This window comes from Entelurus aequoreus, linkage group LG04 (assembly GCF_033978785.1).
Source record: "Entelurus aequoreus isolate RoL-2023_Sb linkage group LG04, RoL_Eaeq_v1.1, whole genome shotgun sequence".
In the NCBI taxonomy this organism is placed as follows: domain Eukaryota; kingdom Metazoa; phylum Chordata; class Actinopteri; order Syngnathiformes; family Syngnathidae; genus Entelurus; species Entelurus aequoreus.
In genome coordinates, this window is record NC_084734.1 from 24,712,442 (window position 1) to 24,736,825 (window position 24,384).

Below are 24,384 nucleotides of genomic sequence, written 5' to 3' on the forward strand. Positions count from 1 at the left end.
CACCGGACCCTGAAAAAGTCAGAGCAATCACAGATATGTCTACTCCGAAAAATGTAGCAGATGTGAGAAGGTTTCTAGGCATGGCAACATACGTGGGTAAATTTTTGCCTTTTTTCACAGACATAACCAAACCGTTACGAGACTTGTTAGCAAAAGAGAGTGAGTGGGTATGGGGAGAAGTGCAACAGGCCGCATTTGAAAAAGTGAAAAGGGAGCTGGCCTCAGACAGGGTGCTGGCACAGTACAGGCCAGGTGCCAAAACAAGAGTGTCCGCAGACGCTTCTTCTTTTGGGCTCGGGGCAGTTCTCACTCAGATGCAAGAGAACAAAGAGTGGCGACCAATAGCATACATATCACGCAGTCTCTCTGATGCTGAAGAGAGATATGCACAGGTAGAAAAGGAGGCACTTGCAGTTACATGGGCATGCGAAAGGCTCAGCTCATACCTAATAGGCCTGCAGTTCACCCTAGAAACAGACCACAAGCCACTGTTAGCTCTGTTAGGAACAAAGGCACTGGATGACCTACCTCCGAGAATCCAGCGCTTTCGCCTCAGGCTCCTCAGGTACTCATATCAAATAGTACATGTCCCAGGGAAAGCATTGATAACGGCAGATGCGTTATCACGCGCACCCATCGTGCGCACACTCACAGAAGATGAAAGGGAGCTAGAAGGGGAGGTGAAGGTGTTTGTGGAATCAGTGCAACAGTGCCTACCTGCATCTAAGGCAAAACTACAACAGATTAGAGATGCACAAGAGCAGGACTCCATATGCAGACGGCTTAGAGAGCTATGCAAAAGGGGGTGGCCCAGACAGGAAGAGCTGCCAGAGCAGCTAAAGCCCTACTGGACGTACCAGGGCGAACTATACTGTGCAGGAGGACTTTTAATGAAAGGTCAGAGGATTGTGATTCCTGAGACTATGCAGGCAGAAATGCTGGCCCGTCTGCATGAAGGTCATATGGGTATATCTAAATGCAAAGCAAGAGCAGAGCAGTCAGTGTGGTGGGTGGGCTTAACGAGTCAAATCACTAAAATGGTGGCACAGTGTGTAACATGTATTAAAAGCCAATCACAGCATCCTGAGCCCATGATCCCATCAGCACTGCCCCAGCGCCCCTGGCAAAAGGTGGGGGTGGATATGTTTTACCTGAAAGGCAGCTCATACCTGTTAGCAGTGGACTATTATTCGAGATACATTGACATTGAGAAAACCCCAATTACCACATCTAAGGGGATTATCAATACACTTAAAGCCATGTTCTGCAGGCACGGAGTCCCAGAGGAGCTACGAAGTGACAATGGTCCACAGTTCTCATCAGCAGAGTTCACAGCCTTCGCCAGAGATTATGACTTTTCGCACGTGACTAGTAGCCCTTACTTCAGCCAGAGTAACGGAGAGGCGGAGAGGGCTGTCAAGACGGTAAAATTGTTGTTACTTAAGAATGAGGAGGACCCATACAGGGCAATGTTAGCATATAGAGTCACACCATTGCACCATGGACTGTCACCAAGCGAGCTCCTGATGGGAAGGCGTCTCCGCTCGCCGCTGCCACAAGCGCCATCCAACCTCAAACCACAACGGCCTAGAACAAAGGCCTTCAAGAAAAAGGACTATCAGCTGAAATGCACACAGGCTCAGAACTTTGACAGCAGACACCGGGCCACACAAAAGCCCGAGCTGAGGCCTGGACAGTCAGTATGGATATCTCCCTCAAAACAAACAGCTACAGTGATCAGGAAGGCCGACATGCCACGCTCCTATGTGGTCGACACTGGAGCAGAGGAGGTGAGGAGAAACAGGGCTCACCTTCAGGCTCTCCCTGAGCCACAGCTCCAGCCACAGTTGGCCCCACAAGAGCCACCAACCCCACAAAAGGAACACAGAACAGAGAGGGAAGCAACACCAGGTACACCAATCGGAGAGCAGGTAACCCAGACACCGAAAGCAAGAGATGCTCCAAGACGGCAGGTAAAGCCACCGGGGTGGCTTAAAGACTATGTCTCGTGAAAGGACAGGACATAACGAAACACATCTTGTGTAATGAAAAAAAAAAAAAAAAAAAGGCAATTACTGTTTGACTAAGTTGGCAACACTGTTGTTGTTTTGTGTTGTTGTTGTTGTTGTTTTTTTTCTTTCTCAGGGAGAAAAGAGGATGGTAAGGAATTTGTTATGCAATTCTCATACATAATGCCTTTATAGGGTGTTAGGCTGATTCATTATAAATGGTGATGCTTATTTATAAATACATTGCAATGATTGTTCATTCCTTGTTGTACATTGGAGATGGGGAGATGTAGTGGATGTCCCTTATGGGCATCCGTAGTTGTGTATGTATGTTCGGGGCATGCGCAGTTGGTTCAGTAAAGTCTACACCACTGAAGTGGACAGCCGTGTGTGTCACTGATTTCTACACTCATCACAGGGCCAACACATGAACAATATAATGTTGTAAAAACCAATGTCAATTTAACAAAAAAAAATCTGGCAACTAAGCTGCCAGCTTTTTCTGTTAAACACCCCCCTCCCCCTCACACACATAAAAGTGGTAGATCTATACTGTTATTCCATTTACCGTAAAATGTTGTAGAAAAAACACTATATTTTACTGTCAAATTTAGTAAATGTAAAGTTTTTACTGTAAAATTGTTCTTTAAATTGTACTTTAAACAATGTATATAATTAGTTATGAAATACAGAAGCAAATTCATACATTATTTACTCCCTGCTCCAAACTGTTACTTCCCCTAACTAGGAAGTGCGCAACTGAGCATTCTCTTCAAAGAGTTGTTCCGGAGAGCGGATTCGCTGGCCGCTGACACGTCATCAGCCTCAGTCGGTTACTTCCTGTTTACATATCTACAATTAGCCGAAATCGAAACTAATTCTTAAGATATCACTTTTTGACACCTGGATTCAGACATATCATCTCCCAGGTCCGAGCAAAAGGTCCGCAGATAGAGGTTGAGCAGACGTCCTGCTAGCCTGCTTATAACTGAAGACTCGACTATATTAACCACAGAGCTAACTTAAGCTAACGTAGTGGACCGCTCGTTACGTCGTATTAGACCACGGCTACAACTATACAGGGTTACCGTATTATCTCATTATCTTTCGAGCGCTTAAAGTTGTCTATAATGGAAAATAAATATAACCTAAAGAGTCCAGGTAAGTTGACAAACATTATTTTCCACCTTCATCGAATGTGCTAGTGAACTGTACCCAGTGGAGTATTATAGTTGTTCTCCTTAACATCATGTCGACGATGGATGACAAAAGAAATGTCTTTAAAGTGCAATTATATAGTTATATATTTTAAATATGTGTTACATTGTATTGTCCACACTAGATGCGAATAATGACATCAATTGTTGTCTTAGCATCGGATATGATTCAATTGGGCCTGAGGTCAAAATGTGTTTTGTTGTTTGTGTTAATGGTAATGGTTGAGCTTCTGCTGTATGTCGTGGCTTCTTATTTCACTTTCTTTATTGATAAGTTGCAAGATTGGTTTAAAAAAAAAAGTTTGCAAGATTGTGTGCAATTTTCTTTAGTTTATTGCAGGCTTGGTGTGCATTTCTGTCACCTTCTGAAATGCACTGTGTAGCAAGATGCTAACCTGTTTTGATTTTATCTTATTAATTTAATTCTGTCTCCTCTAAAATGTTTTGGTCACGGAAATAGCTGAGTTTCCGCTATTGCTCGTTTTATTCTTCTTGTTTGTCAGTTGAAAAGCAACTTTTGATGCTCATTACCGCCACCTTCTGAAATGAATGTAGAACGAGATGCTAACCAAAGCCTGTTTCCCTCAAAAAGTATATGTAGAACTTTATATTGCCTTGTGTCTCTTCATCTCTGTCTTAATATAACAACTGAGTGAGAGGTCAGCAAGTCAGTTCAATTAATATCCCTGAAAGGATAGTATCGGTAATATCTGATCAATACTACCATTGTGAGATGTCTATATATGTACAGTACAGGCCAAAAGTTTGGACACACTTTCTCATTCAATGCGTTGTCTTTATTTTTTTTCTATGACTATGCGTCAGAATACAAATTAACGCAACTTCTAAATTGGCGCATACTGGAGCACTGTCCGACAGTGATATGTGTGTAACACAAATGCACATTGTTGCTCTACACAATATGACATTAAGAGAATATGATGAATACTTCAAATATTTAGGAACATTTAATCAAAAATAAAATTAACTTTTATCAATTTATTATTATTAATAAATGTTTTTATTGAATTTGACAGGTATTACACTATACAATAGAACAGTAATCACATTTTCCTTTTTTTTTTTTTTCCCACCCACTTCCAAGAACAGCAACCCAACACACACCCCATACACACACAACCCCGCCCCCCAGGTCCTACATAAGTTAAAGGTACAGTCACAAATGGAAAATAATTAGTACATCACTTTCTTCTCAACATAGGCAGATAGTAAATATACACCTAGAATAAATGTAAATAAAAAATAAAAAAGGAAGCTGGTTTGTAAAAGGTGAACTTTTCATGTATCCTATAGCGTCTTTAATTTAGCTATGTAGTCAACTTTTATCAATTTATGATCATGATTTACAGTACAGGCCAAAAGTTTGGACACACCTCATTTAATGCGTTTTCTTTATTTTCATGACTTTACATTGTAGATTGTCACTGAAGGCATTAAAACTATGAATGAACACAGTTATGTTCCTAACTAAAAAAAGGTGAAATAACAGAAAACATGTTTTATATTCTAGTTTCTTCAAAATAGCCACCCTTTGCTCTGATTACTGCTTTGCACACTCTTGGCATTCTCTTGATGAGCTTCAGGTAGTCACCTGAAATTGTTTTCAATTCACAGGTGTGCTTGAAGTTCATCGAGAGAATGCCAAGAGTGTACAAAGCAGTAATCAGAGCAAAGGGTGGCTTTTTTGAAGAAACTAGAATATAAAACATGTTTTCAGTTATTTAACTTTTTTTTGTTAAGTACATAGTAACTCTACATGTGTTCATTCATAGTTTTGATGCCTTCAGTGACAATCTACAATGTAAATAATCATGAAAATAAAGAAAACACATCGAATGAGGAGAAGGTGTGTCCAAACTTTTGGCCTGTACTGTATATGCATTGTATACATACATACACATACATATATGTATGTAGGTACTCCGAAAGTATTCGTACATATTAAGGTTGTGCTATATAGACGTACGATATTAATGATATGAATTTGTTCAACGATAGAGCTTTTAATACTGTCTTTATATGTTGATTCCACATTCGAACTGTGTCCCGCATTATTTTACAGTGACACGCAAACAAACACGTCCTCTACGTACTGTAGCATTCTCGTTAGCGGCTAATTTCCCTCCACATTGCAAAGCCACTTCTATGTCCGCAATCCTCGCCTATATTGTGGCAACTAAACTATGGCCCTTTACAACGCACACAAAATCAGATTTTTTCCGCCCTCAAGTGACACAGATTGAATATTTTTTGCCAGTTTTAACGCTCCAAAGTGCTTCAAATCTGATCTTTTAGCATCAGATTTGGGTCATACCACGAGGTAGTTCATATACGACTGGAATCCGATTCTTTCAAATGTGACTGCAGTCTAAACAGAAATGTGACCTGAATATGAGTTTTAAGTCGTCTTTGGGCGAGCTACGTGATTTGTGTGCTCAAGAAAAAGATGAGGATACGTAATATATCTATATACAGTACAGGCCAAAAGTTTGGACACACCTTAATAAATGCGTTTTTAAAATTTTCATGACTATTTACATTGTAGATTGTCACTGAAGACATCAAATCTATGAACGACTAGGGACAGCGTGGCATGGTTGGGAGAGTGGCCGTGCCAGCAACCTGAGGGTTCCAGGTTCGATCCCCACCTTCTACCAGCCTCGTCACGTCCGTTGTGTGCTTGAGCAAGACACTTCACCCTTGCTCCTGATGGGTCGTGGTTAGGCATGGCAGCTCCCGCCATCAGTGTGTGAATGTGTGTGTGAATGTGGAAATAGTGTCAATGCGCTTTGACTACCTTGAAGGTAGAAAAGCGCCATACAAGTTTAACCCATTTTCCATTCAATATAATTACATGTGGAGTTATGTACTTAACCAAAAAAGGTGAAATAACTGAAAACATGTTTTATATTCTAGTTTCTTCAAAATAGCCACCCTTTGCTCTGATTACTTTTTCGCATACTCTTGGCATTCTCTCTATGAGCGTCAAGAGGTAGTCACCTGAAATGATTTTCACTTCACAGGTGTGTGTGCTTGAAGCTCATCGAGAGAATGCCAAGAGTGTGCAAAGCAATAATCAGAGCAAAGGGTGGCTATTTTGAAGAAACTAGAATATAAAACCTGTTTTCAGTTATTTCACCTTTTTTTGTTAAGTACATAACTCCACATTTATAGTTTTGATGCCTTCAGTGACTATCTACAATGTAAATAATCATGAAAATAAAGAAAACGCATTGAATGAGGAGAAGGTGTGTCCAAACTTTTGGCCTGTACTGTATATATACGTACAAATACCTATGTGTGTCTGTATCAGTGACGTGCGGTGAGGTTCATGGCTGGTGAGGCACTGACTTCATCACAGTCAGATTTACAAACATATGAACCCTAAAGAGTATCTTATTCCCCATTTGATTGGCAGCAGTTAACGGGTTGTGTTTAAAAGCTCATACCAGCATTCTTCCCTGCTTGGCACTCAGCATCAAGAGTTGTAATTGGGGGTTAAATCACCAAAAATGATTCCCGGGCGCAGGGCCGCTGCTGCCCACTGCTCCCCTCACCTCCCAGGGGGTGAACAAGGGGATGGGTCAAATGCAGAGGACAAATTTCATTACACCTAGTGTGTGTGTGACAATCATTGGTACTTTAATTTTACACATACAAACTGTAGCACACAAAAAAGCACATTTAATTAAAAAAAAACGTTATTATGGTCTTACCTTTACTTATAAATGAAGTCCATGCGCCGCTGTTGTGCCGGATGATGCACCCCCGCCGTAGAATGCACCCCCTGACGGGAGTGTTATATCAACTAAAGCCCACACTTAAACTTTCCACGTGCAAGATTGAATCTATTTAAAAAAGTTATTTAATAAGAAGCCAAAAAGTGCAAAAACAATAATGTTCGTGTTGGAGGAGTTGTGAATGACTGAAATATGAAATCCGTGCTGCAGTCTGCAGGTGTACCTAATGTTGTGGCCCAGCAGCGACTGCAGCACGGATTTCATATTTTAGTCATTCACAACTCCTCCAACACCTCTGTTTGCTGAATGTATAGATCAAATACAAATCTGACAAATAGGAAGGAGTTTGGACAACTACACGCACACGTCAAGAAATGCAGTGTACCTCGCATCGAGGATGCCCTCGTACTCTGCCAGCTGTCGCATGGAACTTGCGTTCGGTCGTGTGATGCTCCTTTTTTCCTTGACAAAGTTGTATGCCTTCTATAGCGACCAGCCGAACTCTTTCATTGCATAAGCAATGACTGTGGAGGCGGATCGGCTGATGCCCATCCGTGCTGCAGTCTGCAGGTGTACTTAATGTTGTGGCCCAGCAGTCATTCACAACTCCTCCAACACGAACATTATTGTTTTTGCACTTTTTGGCTTCTTATTAAATAACTTTTTTAAATAGATTCAATCTTGCACGTGGAAAGTTTAAGTGTGGGCTTTAGTTGATATAACACTCCCGTCAGGGGGTGCATTCTACGGCGGGGGTGCATTATCCGGCACAACACCACCAGGAGGCGGGATTACTGCGAGCCTCAGCCAGTGCGTCTTCGCAGCCGTTTTATGATTGCTCAGCACAAGAAATATGTTACACACATACAGTTGTTGACAAAATACACTGTACATTATATACCTCAGCTAACTAAACTATGGAAATGTATAATATAATTCATATAGCAATACGGTCTCACTGCACAGCAGGCCAGCAGTTAGCCGAGTCATTGCGCAATCCATGGTGAGGCTCAACTCAGTGACGTGCCTCAACTGGCTGGTGACTCACCGCAAGTCTCTTCTCAGTATTTGAACGGCAAATGTGAAAATTCAGCCATTTTGAATAAAAATAATCTAAAACTGGTGAAATTAAATGGAAAATAACTTTATAGTATAATCACTGGATACATATAACAATTAAAACATTTTTTTTTCTTTTTACATTTTTTTCTTTCCATGATGGCACGTGAGGCCCTGCCTCCCCTGACTGCACGCCACTGGTCTGTATGTATATCTTCAGTTTAAGAGTGTGGTGTAGACAAAATCTCTGAGTCTGTCTGTATAAAGCCAAATATTTTCTAAAGTAAATTATTGCGTATTGTTCTATGTGGCACCTAAAGACAAGACTATGTTGATTCTTGTCTCAAGGAACATGTCTAAAAGTAACATGTCTTGTCATCTTTAGTTTTATGCGTTTTTATAAATAATAAATGGGTTATACTTGTATAGCGCTTTTCTACCTTCAAGGTACTCAAAGCGCTTTGACAGTATTTCCACATTTACCCATTCACACACACATTCACACACTGATGGTGGGAGCTGCCATGCAAGGCGCTAACCAGCAGCCATCAGAGGCAAAGGGTGAAGTGTCTTGCCCAAGGACACAACGGACGTGACTAGGAAGGTGGGAATTGAACCCCAGTAACCAGCAACACTCCGATTGCTGGCACAGCCACTCTACCAACTTCGCCACGCCGTCCCTATGTATAAAATATAAAAATCGCAAATCGAATCGCAATCTTGGAGAGAAAAATCGCAATTAGGTTTTTTTCTTAAAACTGCAGCCCCAATCTGAAATCAAACATGAAAAAAATCAGAATTTTGCATTCTTCTTTGCCTACTTATTCAAGATCTCATTGGAAATGGCATCCAAGCATACTATTTTCATTGGAAAGAAAAAACTTGTGCAGATTTATATCCAGCTCAGAGAAAAGATTGTATAGGCAAATCAAATCATGCTTCCCAGAATCGTCCAAAGCCTTCATCATTGTAGTACTATTTTAGTAGGGCAGAGGAAACCAAAAATGTTGACCAAAACTGACTTTCATGTTTGTCTTTGCTTTATCTGCCTAGCGGTAAAGCGATTGATGAAAGAAGCTGCTGAATTGAGAGATCCCACAGAACACTACCATGCCCAACCATTGGAAGTAAGTTCATGATAGCACACTTGATATACTCTGTTTCTTCAAGCTTTTAGACATACTGTACATACACTTGGGCAACTGAAGAAAATGAACATGTCTTATCCTGGTTATTGTGACAAAATGTATCACGGTTATCATTGTTATTGCAATATTTTTAAATGTGCTCAGAATTTTCTAAATGTACTTATACTGAAATCTTTTAACCAAGTTTTATTGAAAAAACACAAACGCATTCAAAATGAAATCCTTTGAAGAATAAACATTACTGTAGATAAGAACACTGTAATTGTACCTCAAGTAAAAATTGAATGTGCACATGAAAACAACACAAGCATTATACACAAAGTAATATGGCAGAAACAAAATAATAACATAATTAAATTAAATAAATGTGGAAATTGTGCAAGATAGCGCTTAATGGACATAAGAGATAAACACATAACGAAAATGTAAGAATTTTGCAAGATGGCACCTGATGGCCATAAGATGTAACTGCACTTTTTGTCCATATAAATACAAATAGTGTTCATCAATCTTATACATAAAGTTGCACGATTATGGCCAAATTAATCATTAAGATAATTTTTTATCCGGTCAATTTTTATAACTCCTTTTGCAGATCTGAATGCTTGTTATTTAGATGTTTACCTAAAGGCCTACTGAAATGAATTTTTTTTATTTAAACGGGGATAGCAGATCTATTCTATGTGTCATACTTGATCATTTCGCGATATTGCCATATTTTTGCTGAAAGGATTTAGTATAGAACAACGACGATAAAGATTGCAACTTTTGGTATCTGATAAAAAAAAAGGCTTGCCCCTACCGGAAGTAGCGTGACGTAGTCAGTTGAACATATACGCAAAGTTCCCTATTGTTTACAATGATGGCCGCATGAAGTGAGAGAGATTCGGACCGAGAAAGCGACAATTTCCCCATTAATTTGAGCGAGGATGAAAGATTTGTGGATGAGTAAAGTGCAAGTGAAGGACTAGTGGGGAGTTGAAGCTATTCAGATAGGGAAGATGCTGTGAGAGCCGGGGGTGACCTGATATTCAGCTGGGAATGACTACAACAGTAAATAAACACAAGACATATATATACTCTATTAGCCACAACACAACCAGGCTTATATTTAATATGCCCCAAATTAATCCTGCATAAAAACACCTGCGTGTTTGTTACGCTAGCTCCTAGCTCCTCTGCTAGCTCCTAGCTCCATAGAACACGCCAATACAATTCAAACACCTGATCAACACACACAATCACTCAGCCCAAAAGACCGTTCACCTAACCCAAGGTTCATAAAGCTTATATATTTTTAAAAAGTTACGTACGTGACGCGCACATACGGTCAAGCTGTCAAATGTTTAGCAGCCAAGGCTGCATACTCACGGTACCTGATATTCAGCTGGGAATGACTACAACAGTAAATAAACACAAGACATATATATACTCTATTAGCCACAACACAACCAGGCTTATATTTAATATGCCACAAATTAATCCTGCATAAAAACACCTGCGTGTTTGTTACGCTAGCTCCTAGCTCCTCTGCTAGCTCCTAGCTCCATAGAACACGCCAATACAATTCAAACACCTGATCAACACACACAATCACTCAGCCCAAAAGACCGTTCACCTAACCCAAGGTTCATAAAGCTTATATATTTTTAAAAAGTTACGTACATACGCAAAAAAAAGTTGCGCACATATGGTCAAGCGATCAAATGTTTAGAAGCCAAAGCTGCATACTCACAGTAGCACGTCTGCGTCTTTGTCATCCAAATCAAAGTAATCCTGGTAAGAGTCTGTGTTGTCCCAGTTCTCTACAGGCGTCTGTGTATCGAAGTCAAAAGTCCTCCTGGTTAGAGTCTCTGTTATCCGAGTTCTTCCATCTTGACTGCATCTTTCGGGAATGTAAACAAAGAAGCGCCGGCTGTGTACTGTTGTTGCTGACTACGTTCGAAAAATACGTCCATTTCGCACCGACAACTTTCTTCTTTGCTTGCTCAGCTTCCTTCTCCATAATGCAATGAACATGATTGCAACAGATTCACGAACACAGATGTCCAGAATACTGTGGAATTATGAAATGAAAACAGAGCTTTTTCGTATTGGCTTCAATGTGGAAGGCATACCCGTGTTCGCCGGTCTACGTCACGCGCATACGTCATCCTCAGAGGCGTTTCGAACCGGAAGTTTAGCGGCAAATTTAAAATGTCACTTTATAAGTTAACCCGGCCGTATTGGTATGTGTTATAATGTTAAGATTTCATCATTGATATATAAACTATCAGACTGCGTGGTCGGTAGTAGTGGGTTTCAGTAGGCCTCTAAGTTTGAAGCAAAGGTGGTAATACTAATTGCCACATTTGTCGAAGTGTGTTTTAAAGCAACACTTGTTTAAAGCGTCACCTTTATTGTTGGTTTTGAAGCCCAAATACCTCCATATTGCGCTTCACACACCCTCTTTAATAACCAGTAGAATTTTAGTTTTTTGCCATTCTTCCTCTCCAAGATGTTATTGCTTGTATGAACTTTGTGTGTGCGTTTTGACACACTCAACATCATGCGCCTCGGCTCCACACCAGCATTCAGATGAAAGAACAGTATAGTACCGATTTCAATCAATTAGTACTTTATTAGTACCGTTATAACATACAACCCTAGTCTCCAATATTGTCCACACCTGTAGTCATCTAATAGCAGCGGTGCGTTCTTGAACACATGCTGAGAGGTAGTTTTTCAGCGTAACGATTGTACTCACGTGAAACAGTTCTTTTACATTTAAAAATGACATGTCCGCATTGCTTGGATCCAAACGCATGCTCAGATGGAGAGGGTGCTTGGTATCCAATGGAGATCATGTCTAGTCGGTGTTGGCACTCTGTAGCCAGAGTGTCCCCAGACTCTATTTAGCACGATGGCTGCTCGTTAATCGTGCTTGTTCGACTCTAGTGAGACATGCGAAGCATTGTTGTGCAAGTGTCAACAACTGTCGCCGTTAAATAACAGCGGTGTGATCTTTGATGTATGTCGAGGACTCTTTGGAAGTGAGACTAAGTTAAATAATGCAAAGTCGACATAGTTATGGAGCATGTGCGCATGCAAAATGGTCTTGTGCGTGGGCGAAAGTTGCTTCACAGGGCTTCAAATCGAGCCGCAGCTGTATAAGTGCTTGGTGAGATTCGTAGTGGAGCCTGCTTTATAAATGTTCATATCCACATTTCGACCGCTTTAAGTAAAGTAAATGTGCAAACAACTGCTATTCTTGGTTATGTCGACACAAATCTGCCAATCTGAGTGATGGCAATCTAAATGGTTTCCATTTCATAAATGCAAATAAAATGAAATGTCTCAACAACATTTGTTATCACTGCATGTAGGGTCTCTACAGACGAATATTGAGGTAGCATGTTCTTAACTTAATCAACCTTTCCTACACCTTTTAGGATAACCTTTTTGAGTGGCACTTTTCCGTACGTGGTCCCCCGGATTCAGATTTTGATGGTGGAGTTTACCATGGCAGGATTGTGCTTCCCCCGGAGTATCCGATGAAGCCTCCCAGCATCATCCTTCTTACGGTAAGACACACTAATTCCAAGGACCCGATCACCGTAGAGAGCGTAGCAAAAGTATGCAAAATCACAGGATCAAAGTATGGAAAAGGATTGGAAGTGAGTGAATCTACCGCCAATTCTAGTTTTACCACATTATTCAGAGCAAATATGTGTTTGCCAACAGACTACCCTTTTTCGGACGGAGACTTTTTTTTGTTTATTTTTTATTTATTTATTTTCAGATTAAGTGCAAATATGTCTTATATTTTTACTGTTGTATGGCATCTGTACCAGGCCAGTCAAACTAGTTTTGAATATACTGTTATTAGGGTGTACTTTAGGGCTGCATGATTAATCGTAATCGAATCGACATCAAGGTTTTAATTAGTGTGGTAAATAACCGCAGGAGACTGAGTTTTTTTTCCCTCCGCTGTCACCGGTATTCATGTTACAGACATGTTCGCCAATCAGAATAAACTGTAGAATTAACTTGACAGAGTGACTCCTCTTCTCACTCATTCACAATTTTTGTCTCGGTGGAGACTAAAGCAGGGTTCCAGCTTTACACACTCACAGTACGGAGAGTTTCGCGACTCGCCATTGAGAAGAACCGCAAAGTAACAAAAATGAGGGGAAAACTATAAAAGTAAGATTATAAAGCCAACTGTCCCATTGTGGTGATATAGGGATTTAGGATAACAAAGTTATTTACCTTCCAAATACAGTACAATGGTAAACAATTCTACAGTAATGAGAAATACATGTGTATATCCTTTTTATTGGTTACTTGGATTATTATTATATATTATGACAACACTCCTTTCTGAGCTGCCACTTTATCGTGGTAGAGGAGTTGACCTTAGGAGCTATGTTGTCCGGGGGCTTCTATGCCTCCTGGTAGGGTCTCCCAAGACAAACAGGTCCTAGGTGAGGGATCAGACAAAGAGCAGCTCGAAGACCTCGATGAAAAAAACAAAAACAAAGACTCAGATTTGACTCGTGGGTAACGGGGGCCCCCCTCTGGAGCCAGGCCCGGAGGTGGGGCACAATGGCGAGCGCCTGGTGGCTGGGCCTGTCCCTAGGGGTCCGGCCAGGGACAGCCCGAAGAGGCAACGTGGGTCGAGCCCGAAGAGGCAACGTGGGTCCCCCCTCCAATGAGCTCACCACTCATGGGAGGGGCCATAGAGGTTGGGTGCAATGTGAGCTGGGAGGCAGCCGAAGGCAGGGCACATGGCGGTCAGATCCTCGGCTACATAAGCTAGCTCTTGGGATGTGGAACGTCACCTCGCAGGGGGGAAGGAGCCTGAGCTGGTGCGCGAGGTGGAGAAATTCCAGCTGGATATTGTCGGACTCACTTCGACGCACAGCCAGGGCTCTGGAACCAGTTCTCTTGAGAGGGTCCGGACTCTCTTCCACTCTGGCGTTGCATGCAATGAGAGGCGACAGGCTGGGGTGGCAATTCTTGTTGCCCCCAACTCAAAGCCTGCACGTTGGACTTTAAACCAGTAGACGAGAGGGTAGCTTCCCTCCACCTTCGAGTGGGGGGACGGGTCCTGACTGTTGTTTGTGCTTATGCACCAAACAGCAGCTCAAAGCACCCACCCTTTTTGGATTCCCTCGAGGGAGTACTGGAGAGTGCTCCCTCAGGTGATTCCCTTGTTCTGCTGGGTGACTTCAACGCTCATGTTGGCAATGACAGTGAAACCTAGAGAGGCGTGATTGGGAAGAATGGCCGCCCGGATCTGAACCCGAGTGGTGTTGTGTTATTGGACTTTTGTGCTCGTCCCAGATTGTCCATAACAAACACAATGTTCAAACATAAGGGTGTCCATATGTGCACTTGGCACCAGGACACCCTTGGCCGCAGTTCCATGATCTACTTTGTAGTTGTCATCGGATTTGCGGTCTCATGTTTTGGACACTCGGGTGAAGAAAGGGGGGGAGCTTTCTTCCTGTCACTACCATGGTGGTGAGTTGGCTCCGAAGGAGGGGGAGGATATCGGACAGACCTGGCAGGTGCAAACGCATTGTGAGGGTCTGCTGGGAACGTCCAGGAGAGTCTCTTGTCAGAGAGAGTTTCAATTACCACCCCCGGAAGAACTTTGAACATGTCACGAGGGAAGCACTGGATATTGAGTCTGACAGGCCAAGCGGTGTGCGGCTTCGGCGGTCGCGGAGGCAAAATACTTCGAAGACCTCCTTAATCCCACCACACTTCTTCCTATGAGGAAGGCCTGGTTGTGGAACTGTGGACCAGCTCTATACTCTCGACAGGGTTCTTGAGGGTGCATGGGAGTTTGCCCAACCAGTCTACATGTGTTTTTTTGTGGACTTGGACAAGACATTTGACCGTGTCCCTTGGGAAGTCATGTGGGGAGTGCTCAGAGTCGGATGTGTGATTGTGGCTGTCCGCTCCCTGTATGATCAGTGTCAGAGCTTGGTCCGCATTGCCGGCAGAAAGTCGGACCCGTTTTCAGTGAGGGTTGGACTCCGCCAGGGCTGCTCTTTGTCACCAATTCTGTTCATAACTTTTTAAGGACAGAATTTCTAGGCACAGTCAGGGCGTTGAGGGGATCTGGTTTGGTGGCTGCAGGATTGGGTCTCTGCTTTTTGCAGATGATGTGGTCCTGATGGCTTAATCTGGCCAGGATCTTTAGCTCTCACTTGATCGGTTTGCAGCCAAGTGTGAAGCACCTGGGATAAGAATCAGCACCTCCAAGTCCGAGTCCCTGGTTCTCACCCGGAAAAGGGTGGAGTGCCATCTCCGGGTTGGGGAAGAGATCTTGCCCCAAGTGGAGGAGTTCAAGTACCTCGCCGTCTTGTTCACGAGTGAGGGAAGAGATCGTGAGATCAACAGGCGGATCGGTGCAGCGACTTCAGTAATACAGACACTGTATCATGGTAAAGAAGGAGCTGAACCGGAAGGCAAAGCTCTCAATTTACCGGTTGATGTCTTGGGAACATCTCGGGATCCCCCGGGAGGAGCTGGACAAAGTGGCTGGGGAGAGGGAAGTCCGGGCTTCTCTGCTTAGGCTGCTGCCCCCGTGACCCGACCCCGGATAAGCGGAAGAAAATGGATGGATGCATGGATGGATTATGACACCATTACATTACAAACATTGTCTAGTTTTTATTGATTATTTCTTCAGTTAAAGAGCATTATGTAGTCAAAAGCTCTAAGTCTGTCTGTATAAAGCCAAATGTTTTTTTTAAGTAAATTATTGCATATTGTTCTAATGTGTGGCACCTTGAGACAAGAATATGTTGATTGAGACATTTGCTCTTGGTAAGTTCCTAATGATAGGCGACATATTTTATATAAGATATACGATATATTTTTATAGCACTTTTCTCTAGTGACTCAAAGCGCTTTACCATTGTGAAACCCATTATCCAAGTTACATTTAATCCACTGGGAGCAGTTGGGTAAAGTATCTTGCCCAAGGACACACCTGCAGTGAGTAGGATGGCGGAAGCTGGGATCGAACCTGGAACCCTCAAGTTGCTTCCACAGCCGCTCTACCAACTGAGCCATGCTGCCCGAAAGATACAAAGACTCAAGTTAATCCAACCCAAGGCATGCTTGCTCAACCATAACTATATTGGTGTGCATAATAAAGACGTGTCTTTTAATTTAAATAATACAATGGTTCCTCTGGCAAGTAAGAAATGACATCAACAATGTTACGCACAAGAAATTATCAGAAGTACAATTTAAAATAAACTTAATATACTTAAAGGCCTACTGAAATGACATGTTTTTATTCAAACGGGGATAGCAGATCCATTCTATGTGTCATACTTGATCATTTCGCGATATTGCCATATTTTTGCTGAAAAGATTTAGTAGAGAACATCGACGATAGAGTTCGCAACTTTTGGTCGCTGATAAAAAAAAGCCTTGCCTGTACCGGAAGTAGCGTGACGTCACAGGTTGAAAGGCTCCTCACATTTCCCCATTGTTTACACCAGCAGCGAGAGAGATTCGGACCGAGAAAGCGACGATTACCCCATTAATTTGAGCCAGGATGAAAGATTCGTGGATGAGGAACGTGAGAGTGAAGGACTAGAGTGCAGTGCAGGACGCATCTTTTTTCGCTCTGACCGTAACTTAGGTACAAGCTGGCTCATTGGATTCCACACTCTCTCCTTTTTCTATTGTGGATCACGGATTTGAGTTCTATCCTCTTGAAAATGAGAGTCGAGAACGCGAAATGGACATTCACAGTGACTTTTATCTCCACAACAACACATCGGCGAAGCACTTTAGCTACGGAGCTAACGTGATAGCATCGGGCTTAACTGCAGATAGAAACAAAAGAAATAAACCCCTGACTGGAAGGATAGACAGAAAATCAACAATACTATTAAACCATGGACATGTAACTACACGGTTAATGCTTTCCAGCCTGGCGAAGCTTAACAATGCTGTTGCTAACAACGCCATTGAAGCTAATTTAGCAACGGGACGTCACAGAGCTATGCTAAAAACATTAGCTATCCACCTACGCCAGCCAACCCTCATCTGCTCATCAACACCCGTGCTCACCTGCGTTCCAGCGATCGACGGAGCGACGAAGGACTTCACCCGATCATAGATGCGGTCAGCGGCTAGCGTCGGATAGCGCGTCTGCTATCCAAGTCAAAGTCCTCCTGGTTGTGTTGCTGCAGCCAGCCGCTAATACACCGATCCCACCTAAAGCTTTGTTCTTTGCAGTTTTCATTGTTCATTAAACAAATTGCAAAATATTCACCAACACAGATGTCCAGAATACTGTGGAATTTTGCGATGAAAACCGAGCTTTTTGTATTGGATACAATGTGTCCGAATACTTCCGTTTCAACGATTGACGTCACGCGCATACGTCATCATACATAGACGTTTTCAACCGGAAGTTTAGCCGTATTGGCATGTGTTGCAATGTTAAGATTTCATCATTGATATATAAACTATCAGACTGCGTGGTCGGTAGTAGTGGGTTTCAGTAGGCCTTTAACAAAGTCAGGTAAATTTAAGTAACACAGCAATCTCTTATTTCAGTATGTTTCGTTTTCTTGTTTCACCTGCAGCCAAATGGAAGATTTGAAGTTGGGAAGAAGATTTGTCTGAGCATTTCTGGTCACCATCCAGAGACATGGCAGCCTTCATGGAGCAGTAGGTTTCCTCTGACACAAGTAACTGTTGGTCATGCGCGTTTAGAAAACATACTATGAGGTAGGGTTGAGCTGAAACAGGGGCACGTATTTGGGGAAACACTTATTTTCGCGGAAAATGCATCTCATTCCTTAATGGCCATAATAATCTATTAATAAAAAGGTGTGACAATGCGCTCAATTGACGAGATAATACACAAGAGTGGGTCCATGAGAACGAGACAATGTTTTGACATTACTTTTAGGAAAACTGCAGTGACAAAATACTTTTTTGTTCAACTGAGTCACAAAACAATGCAGGTGCATTTTGAAATGTTTTATGGCTTTGCATGCCCATGACCCAAAGATGAGGTTTTGACTATTGAGTTTCTTTCCAAAAGCTGAAAATAAAAACTATGAAAAGTTAAATTACAATAAGATAAGATACACCTATGATTATTCTAACTTACATTTAACAATCTTCCTTGTGGTGTAGGGAATTTGTATTGGATATGTGTTGGTGTAAATTTTGTCTAAATTTTGCTCTATAGTTAAATTTTTAACTTTGTTTTTGAGTATGCCTGCAAAACGGTTTGTTTGAGGAAGCTGTCCTTTTCAATGCAAATGAATGCCTGGCCCCTGTGCACTGTTGAAATATGTACCGTATTTTTCAGACTATAAGTTGCAGTTTTTTTCAGTTTGGGTGCGACTTATACTCCTGAGACTTATGTGTGAAATTATTAACACATTACCGTAAAATATCAAATAATATTATTTAGCTCATTCACGTAAGAGACTAGACGTATAGATTTCATCGGATTTAGCCACTTGTACTCAGGAGCGACTTATGTGTGAAATTATTAACACATTACCGTAAAATATCAAATAATATTATTTAGCTCATTCACGTAAGAGACTAGACGTATAAGAGTTCATCGGATTTAGCCATTAGGTGTGACAGATTGTTTGTTCTAGTTATTTGAATGACTCTTACCATAATATGTTACGTACATACCAGGTACGTTCTCAGTTGGTTATTTATGCGTCATATAACGTACACTTATTCAGCCTGTTGTTCACTATTCTTTATTTATTTTAAATTGCCTTTCAAATGTCTATAGTTGGTGTTGGGTTTTATCAAATACATTTCCCCAAAAAATGTGAGTTATACTCCAGTGCGACTTATATATGTTTTTTTTTCCTTCTTTATTATGCATTTTCGGCCGGTGCGACTTGTACTCCCCAGCGACTTATACTCCGAAAAACACGGTATCTAGACATACATCGCTGCTGATAAATCGCACAGTGTTTCTTAACCATAGTGCCATTGTTGGGCTGCCAAAAATATTGTTTTTCAGCTGTGGCCCATATGGGCTGCAGCGGTACCTCCATTATAATAAACTTTTCTACCACTTGTGGCAGTAATGACAATATGAACCAAACAGAAGAAGTCTAGAGCTAAAGTCATAGAGAAGTTTCTTGAGTGCAAAAATTAAGACTTAAATGGTGAAACTGTATTTTCATCCATCCATCCATTTTCTTTTTTTTTTTCTTTTTTTTTAATTAATCAATCAACAAAACAATACACAACAATACCACAACAATGCAATCCAATTCCAAAACCAAACCCGTCCCACCAATGTTAGGAATAACAACAAACAGAGCAATTGAGGACACACAAACATGACACGGTACAATACAAATGTAGTGAAACAAAAATGAACATTATCGACAACAGCATCAATATTAGTAATAATTTCAAAATAGCAGTGATTTAAAAAAACAACCCTCATTGATATTATCATTAAAAACATTAATAAAAAATAATTTTAAAAATTAGAAATGAACAATATTGTCACAGTGGCCCACACCTGCATCACATCTCACAAGCTTGACAACACACTGTGTCTAATATTTTCCACAATGATATAATAAGTCATATTTTGGTTCATTTAATAGTTGAAACAAATCTAAACAATGGATCCCATATTCCAATATATGACTCATTATTATCTAAACTAAATGCAGTTTGTTCTACTGATATCATCTCCATAGCTTGTGTATACCAGTCAGTATGAGTTGGACTATCAACAGCTATCCATTTTTTAAATATTACCCTTTTTGTTATTATGCATATTGAAAGAAAAGCATTTTTACTCTTTGATGACACGTTACTAAATTGATGGAGATCCCCAAGAATACAAGTTTGCAGTGTCATTGGGATGTTTATATTAAGGAATGTGATTGCTTCTTTTGTTGTTTTCAACCATAACTCTTTTATTCTCTGACATTCCCACAATAAATGAACAAGAGTTCCCTCAGCTGCCCGACACTTCATACATAACTTGCTATCTACTACACCAATTTTAAACAGCTGAGAAGATGTAAAATACAATCTATTCAATATCTTAAATTGAGTCAGTTTATCTGTAATGCTTCTAAAGGGCTTATTGGCATTTTTCCAAATATCATTCCATGATATGTCTCTTTCATCGAAAATGTTTAAGTCCAACATCCATTTCCGAACACATGCATCATTTGCATTTCTAGTGTGGTGTTCATTTATTATTCCATAAAATAGTTTAATTAATTTCTTATTGTATCTTGATTAAAAAGTGCATCTTCCAGTTCATGGCTATTTAAAGACATACTTTCAGAGGATATGCATTTATTTACAGCGTGTTTTAATGAGATAAAATTTAAAAAATGATTTCTGGGTACATTATATTGTTCAACTAAATCATTGAACGGTTTAAAAGAGTTTTTATTAATAATATGATGAGGTTTAGTAATACCTCTGTCTTTCCATGTTGTCCATTTAACCACATGTTTATTAATTATGATATTAGGATTGTACCAAAGCGGTTGATTTACAGATGTCATTGGGTTGATTCCTAGTATTTTCTGGCACATTTTTAGAATTTTAAAGGTGGCTTCTATTGGGCTCTGCCTCAATTCATTAGGTATTTTTTTAATATAATATAAGCTCCCCACATCAATGTCCAAATTCATTAACATATTTTTTTCTATGTTGATCCAATCTTTATCTGCAGAAGAATGAAATAAGTGGCTTGCTTGTTCACAACCGAAGGAGATATAATAATGTAATACGTTTGGTAATTGTAGTCCTCCTTTATCTTGTGTACAAGACAACCTTAAGTATGAGCATCTGGCCTTCTTTCCACACCATATAAAATGTGATATCATTGTATGTATTTTCTTAAACCAACTTTTATTAATTAGGACAGGCATCATTTTCAGTATATAATTAACTGCTGGCAGTATACTCATTTTTACTATGTTCACACGACCCCAAAGTGATATTTGGAGACGTGACCAGCGTTCCATTTTGGATTCTATCTTATTTGTTAAATGTTTAAGATTTAGATCTCTACTTGCATAAAGGTTTGGTGTAATATGTAGTCCTAGATATATGATTTCTGCCTCTTTCCATTTAATTTTGGAGTTCTGAACTTGTGATTTCCTGCAGTGTTTATTAAGTGGTAATATTTCACATTTGTCCCAATTGACTTTATACCCTGATAAACAGCCATATTCAGTAATGACATTATTGATATAGTGAAGAGAGGAGTTAACATGTGACAGGTAGAGAATTATGTCGTCACAATACATCGACAGCTTATTATACTGAGAGCCAATTTTTATACCATGAATATTATTTTCACTTCTTATTTTTGCAGCTAAGGGTTCAATAACCAAATTAAATAATAATCCAGATGCAGGACATCCCTGTTTTACTCCTCTTTTTAACGAAAAAGGTTCTGAAATATGATTATTGGTTTTGACTGATGCCATGGGTCTTGTATAAAGCATCTTAATCCATTGTATAAAATTATCTCCAAATCCAAATTTACGTAATGTGCAAAACATAAATGACCAGTTTATGCGGTCGAAAGCCTTCTCCGCATCAACAGTACATACTGCTGTGGGATAAGGGAGACTTCTAGCATAGTAAATAACATTAAACAATTTCCTTGTATTGTCTGAAGATTGTCGAACTACCATGAAGCCAGTTTGGTCAGTATGAATTAATTTTCCTATTACATTTGATAATCGTGTGGCTAAGATTTTTGCCAATATTTTATTGTCCATATTGGCTAGGGATAAAGGACAAAAAAGCTATTGAGTCCGAAGTTCACTTCATCCATCCATCCATCCATTTTCTACCGCTTATCCCTTTTGGAGTCGCGGGGGGCGCTGGAGCCTATCTCAGCTACAATCGGGCGTAAGGCGGGGTACACCCTGGACAAGTCACCTCATCGCAGGGCCAACACAGATAGACAGACCACATTCACACTCACATTCACACACTAGAACCAATTTAGTGTTGCCAATCAACCTATCCCCAGGTGCATGTCTTTGGAGGTAGGAGGAAGCCGGAGTACCCGGAGGGAACCCACGCAGTCACGGGGAGAACATGCAAACTCCACATAGAAAGATCCCGAGCCCGGGATTGAACTCAGGACCTTCGTATTTTGAGGCACATGCACTAACCCCTGTGCCACCGTGATTTTCACTTTATTTTATTTTGACAGTTTAGTTAAACATATTCATTATTACTCCCGCCCGGATGCAGCTGAGATAGGCTCCAGCACCCCCCATGACCCCGAAAGGGACAAGCGGTAGAGAATGGATGGATGGATTAATAATTTAATTTATTCATTTCAGCACAACATGATTATATATAGATGTATTTTTTGTTTGTTATTTTTGAGTCCCTTCTTATGCAGTATAATTGGTTAGTACTTATTTTTCTAATCAGCCTGACCTAGGCCTAAGGTTTATATGTTAAATAAATAATAGTTTTTGTAATTAACACATTATTTTAAGTCATTTGACTAGGTTGTAAACTGTAAGTAGGTTAGATATAATTATTGAATAAGATGAAAATCAAGAGTAAGATTACTAATTCAGCGTTAATATTTGAATGAGTATAAAGTATAAATCCATAGTTCTTGATCCACGTCTATTTATGTCGTAAGCCAAACCAGCTTGATTTAAAACTTTTCCATAGCTCCCTGTGAGTACACTAACGCAACACAGACAATCGCTCTTACACAAAATAAACAGTTAGGACACTGATAAACTGTGACTTGCAGCTTTCTTGTGTGGTCAACACAACAATGGTGCCGAGTAAAATGTCATCGACAAATTAAGACGGAAGTATTCTGTAGAAATCTACAGTAAGCAGGTGGGAGGTTGCACCTTTTGATTTGACACTTTGGCATTGTATAATACATGAGTATCCAACGTTGTAACAATATTTATAAGTCAGACAAAAGGAAAAATTTTAGATAACAAAAATTGTTTGGAAATGCATCACAATAGAATGTATTACAAACAACTACAGTAGATTTATGAAATAATGTAATAATATTGTTCAGCATTTACCTTGGAGAGCAGACTTTTGTAGGTGTATCCTAGGGGCTGTTTCTCTGTCGTGTAACAATGGGAACTAGGAAATCGTTCTTTATGTTTTGAGCTACTGGAAGTCAGAGTTCACAACAAGCGATATGTACAGATGAAACTCAAAAAATGTGAATATCGTGTAAAGGTTTGTTTATTCCAGCAGTAAGGTTTACAAGGTGAAACTAATACATGGCATAGGCTCCAACATAGTTAATGAAAACCTCAAATTGAAAATCTCTGAAATGTAGGTGTTTTCAAAAACTGTAAGCCATGGTCTTTAAAATGATAACAAATAAAGGCTTGACATATCTCACTTTGCATGTAATGAGTTTATATCATATATTAGTTTCACATTTGAAGTTGAATTGCTGACATGAATGAACTTTTGCACAACGTTCACATTTTTTGAGTTTCAGCTGTACGTCTGTATACCAAAGCTTATGCTCGATCATGCAGTTTGTTGAGTCAAATTGAGTCCATTAAAGTTAAACCTCAGTCCAAAACATCGGTTGACAACTTGAATTATGAAACAGACATTTCAAACCTCTATTTCCACTCGTCAAATGCATGGTGGCATTGATCTGCAAGTCAGCAAAATATTACCTTCTTGTTCTGCAGCCAAGCAAACTCATCTTTTAAGGCTTACTGTATTTTTTTCTTTCTTTCAAGAAATGAAATATGAGTGCAAAGATTATTCAAAATATTTTAAATACACCCTTTAACTGGAGTAAACTGTGCGAGTAAAGTACAGATGCACGGGGGATGTCCTTGTATAAATCCAAGCTTACGCAGCTAAAAAAAACAAAACACCATGTGCTCTTATGTAACACCGTTCCTCGTCTGTTTTTTACAGCAGCCTAAGTCTGGATAGATTACATAATCTTAAATGTGAATGCAAAGAGCTAGACTTTATTAATATCGAGAGGGAAATGAAGGCATCACAGCAGCAATTTTCACGCAACACATAATGTACATATACGTGTATATAAAATATATCTACATAGGAGCTGTAAAGGTAAAACACAAATTCTGTTTAGCGAGACAATTCTTTTAATGTGAGGTTAACACCTACAGTGAGGGGAAGTGAG

The 24,384-nt window shown here is 40.2% G+C and overlaps 1 protein-coding gene across 1 annotated transcript in view; it reads left to right on the forward strand.

Annotated features, from left to right (window-relative positions):
* Nucleotides 1–2,799: 2,799 nt before the first annotated feature.
* ube2j1 (ubiquitin-conjugating enzyme E2, J1) overlaps nucleotides 2,800–24,384 on the forward strand; it is a 39,180-nt gene continuing 17,595 nt past the window's right edge. The window contains exons 1-4 of the mRNA XM_062043463.1: nucleotides 2,800–3,170; nucleotides 9,100–9,173; nucleotides 12,626–12,757; nucleotides 17,804–17,888. Of these exons, the coding sequence (XP_061899447.1) occupies nucleotides 3,140–3,170; nucleotides 9,100–9,173; nucleotides 12,626–12,757; nucleotides 17,804–17,888 (322 nt within the window). The 5' untranslated portion in view covers nucleotides 2,800–3,139. The remainder of the gene's footprint in view (nucleotides 3,171–9,099; nucleotides 9,174–12,625; nucleotides 12,758–17,803; nucleotides 17,889–24,384) is intronic.